Source organism: Balaenoptera borealis (genome assembly GCF_965194805.1).
Source record: "Balaenoptera borealis genome assembly, chromosome: 10".
NCBI lineage: Eukaryota > Metazoa > Chordata > Mammalia > Artiodactyla > Balaenopteridae > Balaenoptera > Balaenoptera borealis.
This window is the reverse complement of record NC_138874.1, coordinates 92,183,684-92,205,849: the sequence shown is the minus strand read 5'-3', so window position 1 is coordinate 92,205,849 and position 22,166 is coordinate 92,183,684. Positions and strand designations below refer to the sequence as shown.

The 22,166-nt window shown below is 51.7% G+C and overlaps 2 protein-coding genes and 1 pseudogene across 7 annotated transcripts; 2 read left to right on the top strand and 1 right to left on the bottom strand.

Moving 5' to 3' along the window:
* Positions 1 to 702: 702 nt before the first annotated feature.
* PITX3 (paired like homeodomain 3) lies at positions 703 to 11,844 on the top strand. 5 transcript variants are annotated; one of them, XM_082408425.1, is made up of 6 exons: positions 806 to 942; positions 2,465 to 2,584; positions 8,643 to 8,806; positions 9,863 to 9,992; positions 10,164 to 10,366; positions 10,924 to 11,844. In XM_082408425.1, exons 4-6 carry the CDS (start codon positions 9,875 to 9,877, stop codon positions 11,509 to 11,511), a joined length of 909 nt encoding a protein of 302 aa, XP_082264551.1. In that variant the 5' UTR covers positions 806 to 942; positions 2,465 to 2,584; positions 8,643 to 8,806; positions 9,863 to 9,874; the 3' UTR covers positions 11,512 to 11,844. The 5 variants fall into 5 exon arrangements, with proteins under 5 accessions (XP_082264549.1, XP_082264550.1, XP_082264551.1 ...); XM_082408427.1 differs by lacking the exon at positions 8,643 to 8,806; XM_082408426.1 differs by lacking the exon at positions 2,465 to 2,584 and having other exon boundaries at positions 843 to 942.
* A 122-nt stretch (positions 11,845 to 11,966) lies between these two features.
* ELOVL3 (ELOVL fatty acid elongase 3) lies at positions 11,967 to 19,062 on the bottom strand. Its single transcript, XM_082408548.1, is given in 6 exon segments — positions 11,967 to 13,171; positions 13,428 to 13,464; positions 13,468 to 13,579; positions 14,218 to 14,349; positions 15,299 to 15,436; positions 15,953 to 19,062. Coding segments are annotated over 5 exon segments (810 nt in total). The 5' UTR covers positions 15,400 to 15,436; positions 15,953 to 19,062; the 3' UTR covers positions 11,967 to 12,743.
* On the top strand, positions 16,619 to 20,084 carry LOC309635429 (formylglycine-generating enzyme pseudogene; annotated as a pseudogene). Its single transcript has 2 exons — positions 16,619 to 16,660; positions 19,040 to 20,084. The product of its transcript is annotated as a formylglycine-generating enzyme pseudogene (transcript).
* The last annotated feature ends 2,082 nt before the right edge of the window (positions 20,085 to 22,166 follow it).

Genomic DNA, 22,166 nt, shown 5'->3' with positions numbered 1-22,166 from the left:
ACGAAGCCACCTTCCTTGGAGGAGAGGAAAAAAGGGCTGGGGTGGGGGTGGGGATGGGGGGGTGGGGGCGTAGCCGAGAAGAGGAAGAGAGAAAAATGCAAGGAAAAAAGGAAAAAGAGGATCAGAAAGAGAAATTAGTCTTTCGAAGTGGCAGGGGAGGGAGGAGTGAGACAAACAGCAGAAGCAGAGTGGTGGCGGAGAAAATAAAAGAGGAAAGAAAGGCGAGACGTGGGAGGATTGGAGCAGAGACAAAAGGGCAGAGAGACAGACAGCGACAAGTGTAGAAAAGCGCCGAAACTTGAGCGGCAACGAAGTCTGAGCGCTGAAACCCCACGGCCTCTCCCGGCCCGTGCGCCCTCCCACCTGGTCCTATACCCCCAGCACCGTTCCAATTCGCTCGGGGTGGCGGCCTGGTCCCACCTCACCGCCGACCGGCCCCGGCTCCGCGGGGATACCCGGTCCACTCTACGCTCGCCCGCTCGGTTCTGCCAAAATATTCTTCGGCAGCGCCGTTTCAGCCACGTGGGGAGGGGCGTGGCCCAGTTGCTGAGGAGCGCCTCCGATTGGCTAGGGGGCGGGGTTCCTGGCGGTGCGCCGGCCGGACCACCCCCCTGAAGGCGGGGCCAGAAAATTCACAGCTGGAAAGGGTGGAGCCCCGGTAGCGCAGCTGGAAGGGGGCGGGGCCCGACGCGCGAGGCTCGCAGCGGCGGGCTGGGGGCGCCCTGGGCTGCCATAAAGTGAATGGGCGCCAGCGGGGGGTGGCAGTCCGCGGCGAGGCTTACTCTCTCCCAGCGAGTCCGGGAGCGCCGGAGCGGAGCGGCGGCCCGGGCGCAGGGGGGCGGCCCCCACCCCGGCCGGGTGCCCGGCCTCTGGCCCCTGCTTGCCCTCCAGACTGCGGCCGCCGCCGCCGCTGCCGGGAGTCTGCCTGCTGCGGGACTCACTGTGAGTGCTTGACCATGCGGGGGACAGGGGCTCACGGGGCCGAGGGGCCATGGCCGGACTTCGGGATCCCTAAAACGGGACCTAGGGCTGCTGAACTGGAGAACGGTTCCTGGGGAACGGGTCGAGACAGGGAGGGCGAACTGCAGACCTGGGGCCAGGACTTAGAAAAAGGGAAACTTAGCGCCAGGACTCGGGGGACAGAGAAGGCGAAGACTCGAGGGATCCGAAGAGAAGTCGGAGACATGAGGTCAGGACAGGGGCTTCGCGAAGCAGGGAGTCGAGTCGGGAAACCATTACCAGAAAGCGCCCTGGAATCCGGGGGCGCGGGGCCGACAGCCAAGGAGCCAAAGGGGTTGGCGAGGCCCTGGCCAGCGGGGGCAGCTGGCGGCGGGCGCCCAGCAAGGCGGCAATTGGCAATGCCCAACACCCCTCGGCTGGGTCTCAGACTCCAGGGACCGGGAGCAGGGGTGCGTTAGTCGCACAAGCTTCTCTCTTCCCAGCTGCTTTGCAGTTGGGATAGGAACGGTGTTGTGAGAACCCGACAGCGACCGGGTCAGATGGCCGCTGTGTGGGCTGCAAGGCCGAGGCTGGGTAGTCCGAGTGACCAGGCGGCGGGTCTGGTGTGTCTGCTTGGGGTGTCAGGGCCCTGATGGGTCCCGACCTGGGGCAGCCACGGAATTGGACGGAATGTTCGCGGCGCGCGGGGCTCAGGGCTGACAGAATGTCCGGCGCAGCGAGGTTGGTCTCTCCGGAGCAGGCGCTGTGTCGGGCAGTGGTGGACAGAATGTCCCTGGCCGAGTGGCATGTCCATTTACCCCGCAGCGCCTGCCCAGCTGCTGCGTGTACGGTGGTGTTTGCTGTGGTGGGTTGCCTGGAATCGCAGCTCACACTTTTCAAACTTGTCTCTGCTCCTAGGGGCTGCGGGACAGGGAGCAGGGAGTGAGAGTAAAGGCTGAAGCCTGGCCTTGGGTTGGAGTGGCCCGGGAGACATTCCCTCTCTAACCCAGACTAGATGCGATCTGAGCATCACCCCGGACTTCCAGAATCCAAATTTGTGGAGAGAGAGCCAATGGTGGGACTGCTCGTGGGAACCAAGACCAGGAAAGGAAGGAATGAACCACAAAGGGCAATGGGAGGGCCAAGAAGAGCCTAGCACAAGCCCCTGACAGCTTTAGTTCCCTCACAAACTCAGAGTCAACCCCTAATTCCAATACAGCTGACCAGGCACCCCCCAGACTCTGCCTGGGTTTCAGCAGGCTAAAGTCTCCTTCCCCACAGTGGGCAGAAGCCCAGGCCCAAAGAGAAAACTGCAGCCCTTTAGCAAAGCAAACCCTGTGGTCTTGTTTCCCTTTTTGCTTCCTCAGTCCCACCAATCCCCACACCACTCTGGTGGCTGAGAGGAAGTAGGAAGGAGACACAGAATCCAGACGCTGGGATCCAACATGGGACTTTATTGCTCTCCATCTTTGGTTGGGAAGGATGTCTCAGCCCTACCCAACTACCCTGTTTGCTTTTCCTACAGCTGGGAGAGGGCCCTGATTTCTTTGGACCCGTACAATGACTGCCCATCCTGACTCCAACTCTTTAACCAGAGCCCAGTTAAGCTGAAGGGAACAGAGTAGAGAGAACTCTCCCAGTCTATGTAAGTAAGCAAAACAGCCCATTTGGTGACTGAGTTTCATGGGGACAAGTGCAGGGTAATATGTCTAGCAATGAGTAATCTAAACAAGTGGGTTTCAACCTTTCTCACCCTCCAACCATGAATGACATATAATACGTCCTCCCCACACTCCCACCTCCACTCCTTAATTTTAAATTCACTTATCACCAGCTAGGACATTGTTTTCCAAACTCTTTTGTCCCTCTCCCCTTTTTGATAAATATAGAGTCATATCCCAGTTACCCCCATCACATTCTGATACCCTTTTCAAGGGGCTTGTGCTCCCATTGCCTTTGAAAACCACTGAAATTATGGGTGAAATGAAAGGCCAAGTCAGGAAAGGAATAGGGAAGGCATTACCTGAAGACTGTAGCCCTAAGTTCTACTTTTGCCAAAAAGGCCAAAAAGCAATGGCATTATAATAAAGATGACTAGAAACAAAAGGCAGACCTCCTGCCCCTGCATAAAGCCATATAGCTGAGTGCATGCCTGGTCACTGGCTCTTAGGGAGAATGTCATGGACCCAGCAAAGGGTCAGAGAATGGTGGCAGAAGGGGGAGCCAGGGGCTGCTGGAGAGAGCAAACTTGAAGGTTTAGGCCTCTGGAAAGTGAGATAGGATGGAAATTCACAAAATAAGGAAAGGCCTAGATAAGCAGATTTGTTTGCTCCCCAAATCCTGAAACCAGAGATGAGGGGGCCTCTTAGAACTGGAATGATGCAAGCACAGGATGAATAGGAAAATGTTCCTTGGCACACAGTGGGCAGCAAACTTCCAGAGCTCTTTTCCAGAGAGGTGGTAGAGGCAGGAAGTAGAAAAGGAATCCTTAAGGGCTTGGAAGGATCAATGCATGTCAGAGCTACAAATGGTTGCTGGAGTGGAGGGGGCGAGGAGTGGAAAGAGCTCAGTCCCTGGTCTTAGGAGAACTGGATTAGAATCTCTTCAATCTGTGTAACCGTGGACAAATTTGTCTTCTTAGAGGTGAAATAGGGATGGTCATTCCTGCCATTCAAAGTGGTTTTAAGAGTTAAATGATATATTTGAAAGCCCTTTGCAAATGGAGAAGCACTACAGAAATAAGAAACATTATTGCTATGATTATGCCCAAACTGTAGGTCCCCTGTAAGCACAGAATCTTTGTTTGGAAGGGTGGCATCTCAAGCCTTAGATCAGCCTGCTAGCATCTGTGATCCAGTCATGGGAAGATTCTCAATGACAGATGAGACACCCTATCCTAGGCTTCAGATGCCAGCCACTATCCCTCCCCAAGAAGAGTTCTAGGGAGCTCCCCAAATGCTTAGCTCCTCTACCAGACCAAATATCCTGATCTGATCCCTGCCTGCCTCCTGCTCAAGGATGTGAATATGGACCCAGAACCCAGGTCCAGGAAGGGAGGGCCGAGGAGGCAAGCTGGAGCTGAGTTGGGGATGAGCACAAGAGAAAGACACCACCCAAATCTTTTCTTCTCCATTCACCCTAAATGATGCTTCCTAGAGTGTGAGGGAGGGAGATGGCAGCTAACCTGAAGGGTCCACTAGGTCCTGAGCTTTGGGACTATCTAGAGTGTCTATCTAGAGTGTCTAGTCCCTGGTCACTGACAGGGACCCATGATAAGAGTGATAGGGAAATAAAAGAAAAGGCAGTGGGGTGAGAAAGCTGCTTTCAGAACTCTCTCCACTCCTCTTCCTTCCCTGGGGCCTTCTTTTCACCTCTCATAGTTTCCCCTTTCTTATCTCTCCCCTACCCAATCCATTCTGCTCACCACTGCCAAATAAAGATCCCAAAGACACTGCTTTTATGTCACTCCCTCGCCTGCAAGCCTCCAGTGACTCCCACTGCTGGGAGCAATGCTTCTCATAGGGGGTGAGGTGGGAGAGGGCAGTATAGGAGTGGGAGTGGCATGACACTGCAGGCTAAACCAAGCCCATCTTCCTGGTGTGGTGATGTCACTTGAAGATGTCTCTTGGAGATTTGGAGAGAAACCATTATTTTTTATATTAAAACAAACATAAGTATGGAATGGAATTCAAAATTTGCTTCAATTTTTAATATAAGGCTGAAGATCTCAAAGAAATTTCATACTGGCGGCCACTGTTTCAGGTTGTGCCCCTAGTGTCCTGTACTATCTTCTCTCTTACTTAGTCTCAGGGGTGTTTTGGTGGAAAAGCTGGAGATGCTCTAGCCTACACTGTTATCAAGCCTGGACCCCCACCTCTTGCCCCTCATTGGACACCCTCTCAGCCTGACCATTTTTCTCTGATGATCTCCCATTGCCCACACTGAGACCCTGGCCAAGCTAGGCTCCCTGCTACCCTCTGAACCTACTGCTCTGTTATTTAGAAGCCTCTGCCTCCCTAATTTCCAGATCAGCCAGGTGCTACATTCTCTGAGCCCCAAAACTTGATACCACCTTACATGGGCTACCGTCTTTCTGATCTTCCACGATCTGAGAATCAGGCCCATGCAGACCACCATTCCATCCTGTGCTCTGTTTGCCTCCCTAGACTGTAGGCTCCTAGAAGTTAGGGTCTGTGCCTTACCATTCTTGGGTATCTGTCTTAGCATCTAATGCTTGTTGAAGGAAAGAAGAAGGGAAGGGGGGAAAGGGTGTGGAGGCCCATTTCTCTGATCCCTGATTTACCCCTTGATAAATTAAGTGCATCAAATCATTGTTGCCTCTACCTGAGTCTTAGGGTTTCCTCTTGGGGCTGTGAGCCTTGTCTGCAGCTGTCTTTATTTGCCCTCATTTGCTCACTGCAACTCAGCAGACCAGACAGTGTGGGTGCTCGGCATCCCTAATAAACATGAGGCTGTGTGCACTTAAGGGCCTCACTTTAGTTTTAGGTTTATAGGATGGTTCCGTCCTAGTTTAGGGCACTGGTTTACACCTGTTCGCCAACTTGCTGCTTGCTGAGCTGAGCCACAGCATCGCAACTCCATCCCCTCTTATCTTCTTTTTCATTCAGCCCATGCAAGAAAAGGTTTTCTCCCATTTCAGTTCCAGGGTGTGCCTCCTGCCTTGGGTATTATTATTGCAACTACTTGGGGGCTCTTTGGCTGTGACCCTGGTCTACCCCTTTGGCTTCAGGACAAAAGTGGGTGCACATGGCTGTTGCCCTCTTGCCATGAGTTGTGTCCCTTGGAAACCATGGCCTCCCCACTATGGCCTCTCTGGTCTGTGACAGTCTCTGCTCTCCACCTTAATTATCTTGGATATTTTGTTCTTGCTGCAGTCCATGACAGCTTCCTGTAATTCCATGCTGTACTTCAGAGTCAGAGGTCACCTGCAGGCCCTCTATTCTCCCTAGGGCTGGGATTGCCACCCTGACACCAGTGGGGCCTGGGCCATGCACCCCCTGCAGGGTGTGTCGGAAAGGCTAGGGTGGGGTCCCCCAAGTCCTCCCCAAGAGCTGGACTCAGCACCACTGTTATCTCAACTCTCTTTGGCCCCTCCTGGTATTTCCTACCAGCATCAACCAAACCTGTGGCTTCCAGACCTACTGCCTGTCCCTGTCCACTGAGTGAGGCGAAGTCCCTGGCCGCAGTCCCAACTCCCCAGCTTCCCGACCTCCAGCAGTTTGGGGGAGCTTAATCCTCAGCCAGCCTGTCTCCAGCTCAGACAACAGCTTGGCGCCCCCAGCCTCTGCCTGACTAGCCCACCGGACACGAGTCTGCTAGAGGCCTCTGCCCCCACCCGCTCTCTCTGTTGCCTGCCTGGTATTAGTGTTCCTGCTTTTTCAGCTCCACAGACAGGGCCCTTCTCAGCCACATCCCCTCTTTCTGCTATGACTAACCCAGCCAAGAGCCTGAAGCCTTCATTCTTTCCTCTACCACCAGTCCCTGGTGCCCAAAGTGGCTCCCAGCTTGGGCTACTCTGCCCATTTGGCTGTTTCCTTATTGACTGGACCCTCCTTTATGTTTAGGACAGAGTGCTCACAACACACACTTGCATCCCTCTCTAAAATGCAGCATGCTTCCCTTTATTCAGAGCAACTTTTCACTGGGAGACACAAGATCTAGGGAGGTGAACCACTCAAGCAATGGCAGAGACAAGAATGAGATCTTATTTACCACTCTATCCTGAGTGCCTTCCTCAACGCCCAGCTCACAGAAGGTGCCAAACAAACATCATTTCAATGAATGAGGGGGAAAACAACAACAACAATAACAACTTGTATAGAGTTTGACCCCTACCCATTTTTAAAAATAACTTTATTTATTTATTTATTTATGGCTGCGTTGGTTCTTCGTTGCGGCGCGCGGGCTTCTCATTGCGGTGGCTTGTCTTGTTGCGGAGCACGGGCTCGAGGCGTACAGGCTTCAGTAGTTGTGGCACGTGGCCTCAGTAGTTGTGGCACACGGGCTTAGTTGCTCCCCGGCACGTGGGATCTTCCCGGACCAGGGCTCGAACCCGTGTCCCCTGCATTGGCAGGTGGATTCTTAACCACTGCGCCACCAGGGAAGCCCCTACCCATTTTTAAATGTTATGTTTTATTTTAACCTTGTAACAGTACTGAAGGTAGATAGGGAAGGGATTATAATCTCACTTTTACAGATGAAAAAATATGCCTAGATAGGTAATTTGCCAAGGAAACACAGCTAGTAAGTTGGGGAGCCAGGACGTGAACCCAGATCTTTTGACTCCAAACCTAGTTTCTTTGGGGTATACCAGATTACTTTCCCAGAAGGAGCCTTGTCAGTTTCTGCCCCCCACCGCTACCCCATCCTCTTTTTCCAGCATTCTCATACCTTCTCCCCACTCAGCCAAACAGGCTCTCTCCAGCAGCCACTGAGTGTAGACCACTCCCTCCCGTGGCTCCTTTGGCTTCCTCCTCCCCCACAGAGTCCTTAGTTCCTGGGACTGAGAGCTGAGGTTCAAAGGGGCCAGGAAGGGGAAGGGGGAGGATAATGGCTAGCTCCAAAACAGCCGAGGCAGCTGTCCCTGTCACAGAGAGAGGAGACTGTGTGACGGTGTGTCTGTCTGCCTGAATGTGGGAGCGCATGTGTGGGAGAGTGTGTGTTTGTATGCCTCTAGCTCCAAGTCCTAGTGCTTATTTTGTCTGAGTGGGGGCCCGTGTGTGTCTGCATGTGTGTCTGTCTGTCTCTGGGAACACACAGCCTGAACTCCGCTTTCTCAGCCTCGTCTTTTATTCTGGCCCTTATCTCTCCTCACCCTGCCTCCCTCTGCTGAAATAAAGGGTGAAACCAAGACACAGGTATGGAATGCTGGGGGAACGGGAGTTTGGAAAATGGGAAGTCTGGAGGCAAAGCAGACTGGAAGGATGAACGGCAATGGTGGGATTCAGCGTTCCCTACAGGGAAACCCAACTGTCCCTCTTTTCCCAGTTCTGCCTTGCTCCTGTGGGCCTCTGGAGAGGTCAGGGGCATGGTTTGCAATTTTGAGGGCATCTTAGGTATGAAGAGGAGACTTCAGAGCACCCCTTTTTCCAGCTCTCAGTTCTAAGCCTCCCCAGCTACTTGGGAAGAGCTACTAGTCAAGGCTGCTCCAGGTCCCTCCCAATGGCCTCCCTCTTCTATTGGAGCATCATTGGGCAAGCCCTAAGCCTCTGACTCCTGTCTTCAGATCTGGAAGGGGAGGGAAGCAGAGCAGCCCCACCCCTGGCCTGACTTCTCGCCTTCCTTCCCTGGGTTCCATTCAGCCCTGCTTCTCCAACCCTAGGAGAGGGTCCAAGGTCTAGTCCTCTCTGCCTGTGGAAAGAACAGGGACTGTTTCTCAACCTCCTGCCTTGACCTCTGTCCCATCCCCAATCTAGCTTGAGAGGTGGAGAGGTGGGGGGACAGCTGTCATCTCTGAGCTGCTTGAAGGGGGCATTACCATGTGCAAATACAGGCCGCTGCCCATCTGCGCCTCCCTGAGAAAGGCTCCTAATAAATTCAGAGCAGCCAAGTGACACACGTCTCAATCTAGGCTAATCCTCCACATTAATGCCACCTTGCACAGCCTGAATTAAGTCCCTGTTAATGGGGAGGCAGATGGACCCCTCCTACCCAGCTTTTCATCCCTGTTTCTCTGTCCCCAGCCTCCTTTGGTTCTCCTCTGACCAAGAGGCATCTGGAGTCTTGAGCCCCACTAGTGCCCCTTTCCCTTCCCCCCACCAGAGGGGGCCTGGGAGAGCCAGAAGGAAACGGGACTCTGCAGGGGAGACTTGGAGGGGGACCCAGGCAGGCTCCTGGGCAATGTCAGGTAAGGTTTGGCATAGGGAGTAAGGGTAGGAAGGGGGTTTTAAGAAGCCCACATCCACAGCCTGGGGTGGGCCAGCAAGAAGCCGCGCGTGACAGTGGTGACTCGTAGGATGCAGTGTGTGTCTGGGCAGGTATAGAAGCAGAGAGTGATTTTCAAACTTGTTTTTGATCCTGGAAGACTTTCTTCAAATGAAATCTCTCCAGAAAGCATAAACAAAACAGACAAAAGCAGGGCTGCCCTAGTTGAAGTAGACCCGAGTAAGATCAGGCTAGATTTCTATCCCTGAGGTTAGCCCTAAGTTCCAGTCCCTGAGGGGGTTTGTGAGGAGGGCCCCAAAGAACACAGTCTGAAAAAGCAAACAAAGAAAAGCATAGTTTAGGAATCTCCCAGACCTGGTTCAGATCCCAGCTCCACTGCTTACAAGCTCTTTAACCTTAATCATTACTTCAAGTCTCAGTGTCCTCACCTGAAAAAGGGTGATCATACCTAATATTGATGCATTCTTGTGAGGGGAGAGATAATGAGGTGAAGACACATAGTAAGTACTCATAAATGATAGCAGTCATTCTCCTTATGGGAGACATATTAGGCCTGGTTCAAAATCAAATCTGTCCCACCGGAGAGTGAATAACACAGGTTCAGACTGCGTCTCAGGTGTGACTGGCTGAGAGGCATGTTTGAGTTTAAGGGGATATTGGGCACTCGTGTGAGAGGGAATTTAATTTTTGAGTATGTGGTGTATGGTATGCGGTGTGCAACAGTGTGGTTTTCATTAATTCAATAAATATCTGTTGAACACCAACAGTGCACCAGGCAGGGTTCTAGGTGCCCAACACTGAAGAAATCAAAGTCTAGTGTGTATAACTGTATAAAATCTCTTGAGTATACACCTCCCCCCCCCCTTAGGCTACTGTTTCCCCATTCTATCCTAGGGCACCCTACACAGGGGTAGCTCTATGTCGGTGGCAGAGAACTAGTGGGGAAACACTACTGGGAACCGGATAACCCGGAGATTTTCTTCCCATTAACCAGGTCTGTGTCTTCGCTTCCCTCCAGAGTGCTCCCCACATGGAGTTCGGCCTGCTCAGCGAGGCAGAGGCCCGGAGCCCCGCCCTCTCGCTGTCAGATGCGGGCACCCCCCACCCCCCAATCCCGGAACACGGCTGCAAGGGCCAAGAGCACAGCGGTGAGCGCGCCCCCTTCTGGGGGTGGGGGAAATAACAGCTCCATCCCTAACGAGGGTGGGACCCGGGAGTACAAGCCCAGGTGGGAGTGAGGGGCCCCGCCGAGGAAGTCCCCGAGCCCGGGAATCCGCACAGGCAAGGACGCGCTGTGACGACCCCACCCCGGCCCCCAGACTCGGAGAAGGCCTCGGTTTCGCTGCCCGGCGGCTCCCCCGAAGACAGCTCGCTGAAGAAGAAGCAGAGGCGGCAGCGCACGCACTTCACCAGCCAGCAGCTGCAGGAGCTGGAGGCGACCTTCCAGAGGAACCGCTACCCCGACATGAGTACGCGGGAAGAGATCGCCGTGTGGACCAACCTCACCGAGGCCCGCGTGCGGGTACGCCGCCCCCCACCCCCAGAGCCGCCACCCTCACTCCATCCCGGGCCTCCCTCTCGCGGGCCGCTCAGCAAGTAGCTTCGGAACCAGCATCCTGTAGTTCTGCCCTGCCTGCCCCATCCTCGGACCCAACAACCGACGTCCCCCGGCCCCGGCCCCTGCCCGCACGGCCTTCTTTCCACCAGCCTCCAATCTCTGCTCTTCCTGCACCCTTTCACTCCAGACGGCGCGCTCCTTCTCCCCTGGCACTGTCTCTGGTTCTCCTCTTCACCTCTCCTAGACCCGATCCTGCTGCCCACCCCCGCAGCCCTGTCGCCCCCGACTCAGTTCTGCGGCAGACTGCTTCTTTCTCAGCCCGCTGACTCCGTGAGCTCTTCCCTCACCCCGACCGGCTGCTCCATCACCCCATTCCCGTTTCTGCGGTGGTTATGCTCCACCACCTCCTCTCGCTTATGCTCCGCCCGGCCCTGGACCCCGCTTGGTCCCCTGTCTGGGCGACCCACCCACCAGCCGCCTGCGGGGGCCGGGCCCTGACAGCCTTTCTCCCACGCCCACAGGTGTGGTTCAAGAACCGGCGCGCCAAGTGGCGAAAGCGCGAGCGCAGCCAGCAGGCAGAGCTGTGCAAGGGCGGCTTCGCGGCGCCGCTCGGGGGGCTGGTGCCGCCCTACGAGGAGGTGTACCCCGGCTACTCGTACGGCAATTGGCCACCCAAGGCGCTGGGCCCGCCGCTCGCCGCCAAGACCTTCCCGTTCGCCTTCAACTCGGTCAACGTGGGGCCTCTGGCTTCGCAGCCAGTCTTCTCGCCACCCAGCTCCATCGCCGCCTCCATGGTCCCCTCGGCCGCGACTGCCCCGGGCACTGTGCCAGGGCCCGGGGCCCTGCAGGGCCTAGGTGGGGGGCCCCCCGGGCTGGCTCCGGCCGCAGTGTCCTCCGGGGCAGTATCCTGCCCTTACGCCTCGGCCGCAGCAGCCGCAGCAGCAGCCGCCTCCTCCCCCTACGTATATCGGGACCCGTGTAACTCGAGTCTCGCCAGCCTGAGGCTCAAGGCCAAACAGCACGCCAGTTTCAGCTACCCCGCCGTGCCCGGGCCGCCCCCAGCCGCCAACCTCAGTCCGTGCCAGTACGCAGTGGAACGGCCTGTGTGAATGGCCCCGCCCGCCGATCATCCCTGAGGGCGGGGGCGATAATTTACAGCCTCTACGGACTGGGGTCGTCTTGCCTGGCTTGCCCCCGCCCCGGGGTCTGAGAGGGGTGCTGGGGCAGTCGGGGTTGGGGAGGCGGCCGGCTCAGGAGAGAGCCTTCCCCCTCCCAGGCCTGAGGGGTGGACTGGGCCCTTAGTCCGCGCCCCTGGAACTGAGGCCAGGAACAGGGACCAGTTCCCCGGGGGGCCAACTCACCCTTGGTCCACCCCGCCTTCTCCAGACTCCCCTTCCCCGGTTTTCAAAGATAAATGAAATAAACGTGCGCGGACTGTCAAAGGCCTGATGATTCAGAGTTGCGGTTGAGCCTTCTCCCCTCATCCTTCCCCATGTCTAAAGGAGAGCTGGGTGTACAGGAAAGAGATAGGGGTCCAGGCTTCTAGGGCTTCAATCCTCCCCAGGCCCCCATCACCAAGATGGGGAAGCCTGGGGATTCCTGGAGCTGAGCGGCGCACGCATGCGTGCGTGCGTGTATGGCTTGGACAAAGCTGGTACTGCAGCGCCACCTCGTGGTCTCATGGAGGATAACTGGAAGGTCTGATCTCGAATGCTTACTTGAAGGTGTCAATTCTGCCGCTTAGGAAGCCTATGACTTTAGAAAAAGTTACTCACCTTTCTGCACCTGCTTCTCACTGTTCCTATGAGGGGCTTGGGCCTCTAACAACAATAAACTTCTGGTCTGTAACAGACATTTATTAAGTGCCTACCAGGCCTAGTATTCTTATTGAGTGTCTGTGTGTGACTCTCATCCTTCCACACACCCTCTTAAGCTTCTCACCCACTGCCAGCAGCCCTCCTCCATCACAGCAGTCCCCTTCTTCCTCCAAATCCCCAAACCCCCAAAACCTTGTTGAAATCTTTAATTTAAAAAATAGAGCAAGAAGAAGAAAGATTTCTGGAAATATAGATCACTCAGCCCTGGGGAGCCTCCTCAGTCCCATTCCATCCCAGGGACTGTTTGGCCTTCACATTAAAAACAGAAACATCAAAGTACTAGATCACACCCCCACCCCAGGGGTGACACTTCTTGACTGTCATAACCTCCTGCCACCTTGGGGTACACATCCCATAGGGAAACCATGCAGAAAAGGCATCCTAATTATTCTCCCAAACCTAAGCTCAGCCCCTAAATGCCCTGGGGAGGAGAGAGCTCGGGGATCCTTCTTTTCTCCAACCCTTCACTGGCTCTTGGTCTTGGCCTTGACCTTGGTAATTACATAGTTTTGGTGGAAGAACTGGACAAAGAGGAGGAAATAGGTTGTATACAAGATGAAGGACCAGAAGAGGTGTTCCTTTGTGGTATGGCATCCCTGTTCCTGTCTCCAGATGTAAGTCAGGATACTGACAGTGGCTCCCATAAACATCTGCAGGATCTGCAGGCTGGTGATGAGCATGGGAAACCACCTGGGGGGCTTTACTTTGGCAGCCTTCAGAGTATAGTAGGTGTACATGATGGCATGTACACCGTAGTTCATGGTCATGAACCAGCCACCTGCAGCCACCTTGTTCTTGTATCCAAAGCTCGTGTACACTAGCACTGTGCTGTGGTGGTACCAGTGCACAAAGATGAGCGGCCGCTTACACAGGATGATGAAGGCCATGTCTTCTGGGAGATGGGGAGTCATAGCTGGCATACCACCCAGTGTTGGGACCACCCTCCGCACTGGACGTGGGGGCATATGGGTAATTGTCAGGGCAGGGAGAGGGGTCTTTGTGGCAGAGAATCTAAGGAGGGGCTTGGGTGAGAAGTGTTGTTAGGACCCAGGGGTGGGGAAGGGACTTTCCATGTGATGGGTAAGGGGGGTGTCCTGAGGAGGGGTGCAGCTGACTGGACACCAGAGAGACAAAGCCTTGCCACTCACCAAGTTCAATGATCTTGCTGAGGACAAAGAAGCAGGATCAAAATTTGATTATGGGATTATCAGTGAAGATGAAGAAGCATACAGTTTTCTTTAGGCTCCCCCTAAGTAGCACAGTCCCCATATAGTCCCATGTCCTCACTGCCCCAAGGATACTGAAATGGGACAGAGGAAAAGGTTATAAGGGTCATTCCCAGGCATCAATCCATGCTTCACCTGGTCAACTTCCACCACCTCCCCACCCTCCATAGGGGATAGGTCACAGCTTCTGAGATCCTGTGGCCAACCTGGTAGAGCCAACCAGTAATCTAGAAGACATGAAGGCTAGGGAAGGACCAGGGAGTGCTGGAGGTTGGGACTGAAAGTTGAGTTAGGGAATAGGGCTCATGGGATGGGAGGAGATGGGTGGCAGGATGGGGGGTGATCAAAGGAGTTTGGGGGGGGGCAGAATATGGGAAGAAGGGGCTGGGGAAGTTATTGGAAGGTCTTGGGAGAGGGTATTAGATGCAGAGAGTATTAGAGGCTGGGGAAACTGTTGGAAGTACCAAGACTCCAGGAGCACAAGAGGACTCATGAGAGAGAGCAGAGACGGCCAGTTTGGGGACTGGAGAAGGAAAACAGGGGAATATGGGAGGAGGGTGGAACCTGAGGAGAGAAGTTAGAGCTGAGAGAATGGGATAGGGAGAGAGTTAGGGGGCAACTTGGGGAGTTGATACAATTGAGGCTTCTAGAAAGTTTTTAGGGATAGAATGTGGGTCTAGGGTCTATAAGATGGGGGGGGGGGGTGTCTTACCTGAAGATTGCAAGGCAGAAGGACCAAAGGATGAGAGGTCCCTGCAGGTTGAAGCCCTTCCGTGCCTTCAAGTAGTTCTGTCCCACAAAGATGAGCAGCAGGTAGATCAGAGCTATGGTGAATGAGGTTGCCCTGGCAGGCAGAAGGGAGAGGGGATGGGCTTATGGGTAGATGCTGGTTAGAGGAATGCCCACTCATATCTCCAGGTGAGTGCTCTGGGTTGGAGTTCTACTTCTGCCACTTACTAGCTGTGTGACATTGGAAAAACTACTTAGTTTTCTGAGCATTAGTATTCCCCTTATTTTGTAAGAGGGGAATACCACTCCTCTCCTGACAGTGTTAATATATATAAAGTACCTAGCACAGGGCAGGGGCTATGTCCAAGGTTTCTGTGATTACTGCTCTCTCAATGGGGTTGGGAGTGGGTGACAGCTGCTGACCCATGCCTAGAAGCAACCCAGGACTGTGGTGTAAGAAGAATGTGGCAACAGCTTCTGCCTGGTTGGGTCATGGCAAATTGGCTGGAGCACAAAGTCAACCCACAAACACCTCTGAGGAGCTCTAGGGCAAAGCCCGAGGAAATTTTGGAAGAGTATCTAGATTTTGTCTCCTTCTCCACAGCAGGGATGATGGAGCATTTGAGGAACAAGATGATAACTGTAAAGGGCAGGCTGTCCCCGGGTACCAGCACTATGCACGCATACGCACACATGCGGCCACAAAGGATGGAGAGTCATTTATAAGGTGGGTGGGAGTAGGAGTTCAGATCAACTCCATTCTTCAGAGACCAGTTCTCACTACACTCTTTCCTCTTGGTTTCTGTCTCCTCCCACATTCCTCACCCCATCCTCTTATTTCTGCCTTCCTTTCTTCCAGACCTAACCTCTTTGAGGTGCCACACTACCTGCACCTTGGACAACGGGTACATGAAGCCAGTACTGGGGAGCCCGATACCTTTGCTCTTTAGCAAAATCACTGTGGGTATTCTGTGTATCGCCCTCCCCCTCCTCCGCCAATCCCCCCAAATAGCAGTCATCAGAGTTGGCCCCTGACACGGTTCTTCCCCTTCTCCAGGTCTCACCAGTACTCCTCCAAAACGGGCCTTATGTCCTGGAACAGCTCGAAGTTGTAGGGCTGGAACATCTGCTCTACTTCATCTGAGACATTCATGGCTGTGACCATTTCGTTCTGCAGATGCTGAGGTCGGGAGCTTAGGGAGCTGGACGAGAGTTAGGGGACCGAGGATGGAGCGAACCTTGGGGCAGGACTGACCAGACCCAGAACCCAAGGAACTACGCGGCAAGCCGAAGAGCGTCATATCCAGGCACGTGCGCTGCAGTCCAGCCGGCTTCCACGACCGCCGCCACTGCGATATATAACGCGGAATTGCCAAGCGGCAGGCCTCGGAGGCTCGCGGCCCCCTCCCTGCGCCCGGCCACTATCCAATCTCGACTAAGATACGCCCCTGTCCCACCCCTGGGCTGCAGCCCGCTCTCTGATTGGTCATTCAATGGATGAGGCTCCCCCAGAAGCCTCGCACTACATTGGCCTTCGCCACGCCCACCTTCCCATCTTTTTCTCCCCCCCCACCCCCCACCCCCCACCCCCGCCGACACTTCCACTCCCACCTGCTTGGCTTAGCCATTGTGGCCTTGCTAGTTACCAAGACAGGCCAGGCTTCACCTGGCACTGCCGACTATAACTTTGGCCTCAGTTTGCTTTAATCCTGACCTACCTGGCAGTGAGCAGAGAATGGACGTGTCCTCAGTCTCTGGTGCCAGACATAGGGGTGTCAGTTTCCCACCTCCCCAAGACGCTGGGAAAACCAGGCCTGGGATGAGGCTGGGTCAGGCTGGGGAAGGAGCAGCAAAGAGCCCCTCCCGTAGTCCCACCTGCCTCCCTCAGGTCTGTAGTCGTGGGTGGGAGGGAGATGAATTATAATGAGTTTTATTGTGGAGGTAGTTAATGTTTGTTGAGGCTGTTGTGGTTTCTTTACAGTTTCCTGAATTCCTGAACTGCTCCAGCCTGACACCCAGTAATAACCCTGGGGAGGGAATGGGGTCACCCTCTGGGCTTCTAGGATTATTGTCTTCAGGTTTCCTGGAGACCTCCTGGGATTTATAGAAGAGGAGATGCAGTGCATCTCCCAGTGTCCTGCGGTTCTCCCCTAGTCTGTGCTTATCTAATCAAATCTACTTTTTCCTTGCCTGTATACTCAGCCCCAAGCAAATAAATATTTTAAAACTTTTAAGGCCTTACTTATTTCTCTCCTAGTCTTTATGAAAGTGAGGGGGAAATACAAGGCTTGAAGGCAGTTTGAGATAAGATGGAGATTTGCAAAACAAATGCTAAGATAATTAAATATAAAATATTTAAAACCATGAAGCATCTATAAATGGCTATGTGCAGTAAAGCCCACAGGCTCTGTAGCCAGAGGACCCAGGTAGGAATTTCAGCTCCACTTCTCAGCTACTGTCTGAGCTGAGGATGGAGCGAGAAGTCCTGCCCATGCTATCCAAATGACTCTCAAGTGCATCCCTTTGTCTCTGTTCCTCATCATTTCTCACCTGGTTACTACAGCCACTACCTTAGTCACGATAACTGGTTGCACCACCGCCTTCTCTAATATAGCGCTTTCTATTGCATTAGAATCGAAAAAGAATACCCAAACCTGGCTGATCATAGCATTCCTGAGCCCCAACCCCAGAGACTCTGACCCAGTATGTGGTCTCGGACCATACTTTGAAAACCACCACTTTCTGTCCTCTCAGCCAAAAGAGGGTTCTCAAACGTAAATTGGATCAAGCTGCTTTCCTGCTTAAAAACTTACTGGCTCTCGATTGCTTCACACATAGCCTGACACTCAGAAGGTGATCAGCACATGTTTGATGGATCAATGAACAAATGAAAGAATGAACATTGCAAGAATAATACCACCTAGGGACTTCCCTGGCAATCCAGTGGTTAAGACTCCATGCTCGTAATGCAAGGGGCACAGGTTTGATCCCTGGCTGGGGAACTAAGATCCTGCATGCTGCACAGTACAGCCAAAAAAATTAAATTAAAAAAATTAAAAACATAGGTGTGGCCACCTGTTGGGATCTTTACTAATTGAAAAAAGAAAAACAAAACAAAACAGCTTAAAAAAAAATAATTCCACCTAGGTGTTACAAGACCAGGATTCAAATGTCAGCTCTACCATTAGTCATGCGATTTTAGGCAAATTACCTAACCTCTCTGAGACTCAGATTCTTCAATAAAATGAAGACAGTCATACTTGCCTGCCTACCTCACAAGGTTGGGGTCAGTATACAAGTCAGATAATATCAATGAAAGGACATTATAGACTAGACACATGGAAATGTCAGGGTGAATCATTTGGGGAGGTTTACAAATGCATGAGTATGTATACACAGTCCTGGGTTTCTCTCAAATAAAGATATTTTACATTGCCTTTCCCTGTGAAGTTGAATGGTGAGGCTTGCGGGAGGGGTGTGTGTAAGAAGGGAAGAAGAAGAAAAACCTCCAGAAATTATTTCCTAGGGGAAACCTTCCCTGACATTTGGACTTGGTCTGCTACCCCTGTTATATATAAATTGCTCTCATAGCATGGCATTTCTTTCGTTCAATGAGAGTTTATAATTATGATTTCTTGATTAATACTTGTTTCCCCTACTAGTCCTTGAGCTCCATAAATGCAAGGAATATGGCTACCTCTCATTAGCTACCAGAAAGGTCTTTCTAAAACATACATTAGATCATGTCATTCTTCTTTAAGAACAAAAAAATCTTCAGGACAAAGTCAGATTCCTGAGGTTAGCCCTGACTCTTCCTTTCTAGCCAATGTCCCACCATCCTTCAGCCCAAGCGTTCCACATTTTAGCTATAATGGAAGAGTTGCAACCCCATAACACAGCACCATATTTTCAGACTTTTCAGCTCCTTTACCACTCTCCATATTGTTCCCTCTCCCCACACATCATTTTCTCACCTGGACAAATCTTATTGTTCCACCCTAGCTCTGAAGTCACTTACCCTGCAAAAGCCTAATCTTTTTCAGACAGGGTCAACCCTTCTCTTCTTTGTCTTCCACCCACAGGACTTTGCCCAAACAGCCTGCCAGGATTGTGCTTCTACCGAGGGAGTACAGTTAACCATATATTTCCTATACTATCCTGGCTCCCACACCCTATCTCAAAGGGTCGTTTTTGTTAGGTCACTCCCCCTCTGAGGAATGCACACAGCTCTTGGCACAGAGTGGGCAACTCAAAATATGTCTGTTGCTTTGAATTGAGTAGGCACCTAAGAGGAAAAACAAACAATAAACACGTGTATTTAAAAAAAGACTCAACCTCCTTAGTAATTAGGGTAATGCAAATTAAAGACTGTAAGCATAGTATAGTTCCAATTAACAGCCATTAAACCGAGTAAAAATTAAATACCCAGCACTGGTCCAAGCTTTGGGTAACAGATACATTCACACCTGGCTAGTGGCGAGGTAAACTGCCATAATCCTTCTAGAGGCACACTTAGGTAACACTTAGCAAGAGCCAACTAGTTTGCTTTGACCCAGTCTCTCACCTAGGAATTTAAAACCTGGTGAAATAGAACAAAAGAAAAAAATATCTATGTGTACTAAAATACTTACGTCATTGGGACTTAAAAGAGCTGCAAACAATCCACTAATGAATGCTTAAATTATTAAATACTACATTACATACTAAGATTACAAAACAGCTTGCAGCTACCAGAACATGGAGAAACGTGAAACCATGTTTGGAAAATAACGTGAAAGAAAAACAATATTTAAAACTGTATCTAGCTCGTCCTCCTGCCGCTGCTCTTGGGCCGGGCGGCGCGTGGGGGAGGAGGGCGAAGAGGCCGGGGAGAGGCTGCAGGCACGGCTTCCCTCGCAGGCTCCTGGGGTTCTGGCACTCCCCAGCGGCCCGGGGCCCGTGGCAGCTCAGCGGCCGCGCACCGGGAGGCGAATGCCCGGGGCTCGGTCCCCGGAGAGCCGCCGTTCCTACCCACCAAGGTGATCCCCATCCCTGCCGGAGTATTTACAGTGGGCACCAATGATCCTCAGATAAAGTAGGATGGGGAAGCACTTGCTAGGAGAGTTGCTATTGATGTCTTTTACATGGATGCCTATGAAGTCAGTAATGCTGAATTTGAGAATTTGTGAACTCAACTGGCTATCTGACAGAGGCTGAGAAGTTTGGTGACTCCTTTGTCTTTGAAGAAATGTTGAGTGAGCAAGTGAAGTCTGATATCCAGCAGGCAGCTGCAGCTGCTCCCTAGTGGTTACCTGTTAAAGGCACTAACTGGAGACACCCAGAAGGGCCCGACTCTACTGCTCTACACGGGCCAGATCATCACGTCTCCTACTGCACGTGGATGGGGAAGCGGTTGCCCATGGAAGCTGAGTGAGAATACAGCTGTCGACGAGGCCTGCAAAATAGACTTTTCCCCTGAGGCAACAAACTGCAGCCGAAAAGCCAACATTATACCAGTTTTTGGCAGGGTGAGTTTCCTGTGACCAACACCGGAGCGGACGGCTTTCCGAGGAACCGCGCCTGTTGACGCCTTTCCTCCCAATGGTTATGGCTTATGCAATATAGTAGGGACGCCTGAGAGTGGACTTCAGACTGGTGGACCGTTCACCATTCTGTTGAAGAAACGATTAACCCAAAAGGCTTTTTCCCCTTCTGGGAAAGACCGGTTGAAGAAAGGTGGATCCTACGTGCGCCATAAATCCTACTGCCTATAGGTGTCGCTGTGCTGCTCGAAGCCAGAACACACCCGACAGCTCCGCTCGGAATCCGAGATTCCGCTGTGCAGCCGACCGCCTGCCCACCACCGGCTAAGAGCCAAGAAGAGCCTTCCCGAATCCGAGAAGTCGTGTGTAACCTGCACACGGCTTCCATCAGAACGCTGAACAATCTCGTGTGAAGAATTCCCGCCCCAAGGTGGGTTACATGCCTGCCCAATGGCCAAAGGAACGCCATTGCCAGACCAAATCGCTGACTTGCGTCAGCATGTGTGACTTATCGTGTGGTGTATTTCATGTTTTACCTTTGAGAGGCTTTAAAAGAGGAAGGAAGTGGAGGGCACCCTGAGCTAGGCTTCAGGAGGCCTGCCTTCTCCCCCTGTGGTTAGACCCCAGAGTCCCACACTTGGCCTTCCTGGGCCTCAGTGACCTCATCTGTCCAGTGAGGGGATACACAACATGATTTCTGAGGCTCTCTCCCACTCACAGATTCTCTGAATATATCAGATTCTGTTGTGATTTCATAGTGAGAATTTATGACTGATTATTTTTTACCTATTTTTTTCCATGTGTGAACCTTGGGTGATACTAACCATGTACAATAACTGTTATGTATTATTTTCAGAAAAGGATGGGGGTGGTGGTGGTGATGAGTCTTTATATTCATACTGCATTTCTTTTTGTCAAGGAAATCAGTGTCTTTTACATTGTTATGATGATTCCCACTTGGGTCAGTGATGGTATGCTCAAGTTCAGCAATCTGAACACACAGGAATGTCTGCGGGGTGACTCTACTGTGCTTTATCCTTTAACATTAAATGCCTGTGGTTCAGGGGGGCAGTTACAAGCCCCATTTCCCCCGTCCCCAAAGCCTTTGGTGAATGTGAAACGTGTGCTACACGGAGAAACCTGTTTAATTCCAGATGTAGGAGAAAAGTAACAAGAACCTTGAATTAACTGTTTTCAAGGTACCCAATGTTTTGTAATAGGGAAGCAGGAAATCTTATTGGCTGTGGAGTATCAGATGCTTTGGATCATGCACTATGTCAAATAAACTGGTATCTACTAAATAAGAAAAAAAAATTAAAAAAAAGAACTATCTATCCTATTACTTCAGTTATCTAAAAATGATGATGTGGGCTTCCCTGGTGGCGCAGTGGTTGAGAATCTGCCTGCCAATGCAGGGGACACGGGTTCCAGCCCTGGTCTGGGAAGATCCCACATGCCGCGGAGCAACTGGGCCCGTGAGCCACAACGACTGAGCCTGAGCGTCTGGAGCCTCTGCTCCGCAACAAGAGAAGCCGCGATAGTGAGAGGCCTGCGCACCGCGATGAAGAGTGGCCCCCACTCGCCGCAACTGGAGAAAGCCCTCACACAGAAACGAAGACCCAACACAGCCAAAAATAAAAATAATAAATAAAATAATAAATTAAAAAATAAATAAATAAAAATGATGATGTCCTTAAAGATTGAAGTCAAAAAGAAACACTAAAATATGAAATCATTTGATGGGATGGGTGAGATTATAGGAAAGAATTAGAAGCATTTAAGGTTTTTTTTCATGATATTTTAAAATTGATCTCATAACATTTTTTAATGCTATGCACCCAGGGAATTATGCTTTTAATATAGGAAGTGATCAGATATAATGTTAAGTAAAAAAAATGTAGGATATAGAATGTACGTGTAATATGGTCTCAAATTTGTAGAAGAAATGTAGATGGAAAGAATATTTGCAAACTTTTTGCAGAGAAAAAATATGGAACAAAACTATGTTGAGAACCAGTATTGGAAGGAAACATACCAAAATGCTAATAGAGTTTGTCTGAATAGTGAAATAATGGGTGATTTTTATATTATTTTTATAATCAGTAAATGTTCAAAACTAAAATGAATGTATTGAAATTCCTTGGATTTCAGTCTTTGCCATGTGTTCTGTCACTAATTGGCTTCTCTGCTTCTACCTTCCCTACCCTAAGGTCCTGCATGTCCCTATCAGATTCATCTCCTTTCCCCAGTATTTTTACTGACTTGGTTTGGCTTCTAGATTTCTGCTGTGCCTTTATTGCTGCTTCTTCTCATACTTCCCACCTCTTTAATGATGTTGTTTCTTTCTTTCTTTTTTTAAAAATATTTATTTATTTATTTGGCTGTGCTGGGTCTTAGTTGCAGCATGCAG

What these genes read in the sequence shown, in the direction of transcription:
- PITX3 (XM_082408423.1), top strand. Translation starts at nt 742, where the DNA reads ATGGGCGCCAGCGGGGGGTGGCAGTCCGCGGCGAGGCTTACTCTCTCC. An exon ending in CAAGGGCCAAGAGCACAGCG is followed by an intron (nt 9,993 to 10,163) that starts GTGAGCGCGCCC and finishes CCCGGCCCCCAG; the next exon opens with ACTCGGAGAAGGCCTCGGTT. An exon ending in TCACCGAGGCCCGCGTGCGG is followed by an intron (nt 10,367 to 10,923) that starts GTACGCCGCCCC and finishes CCACGCCCACAG; the next exon opens with GTGTGGTTCAAGAACCGGCG.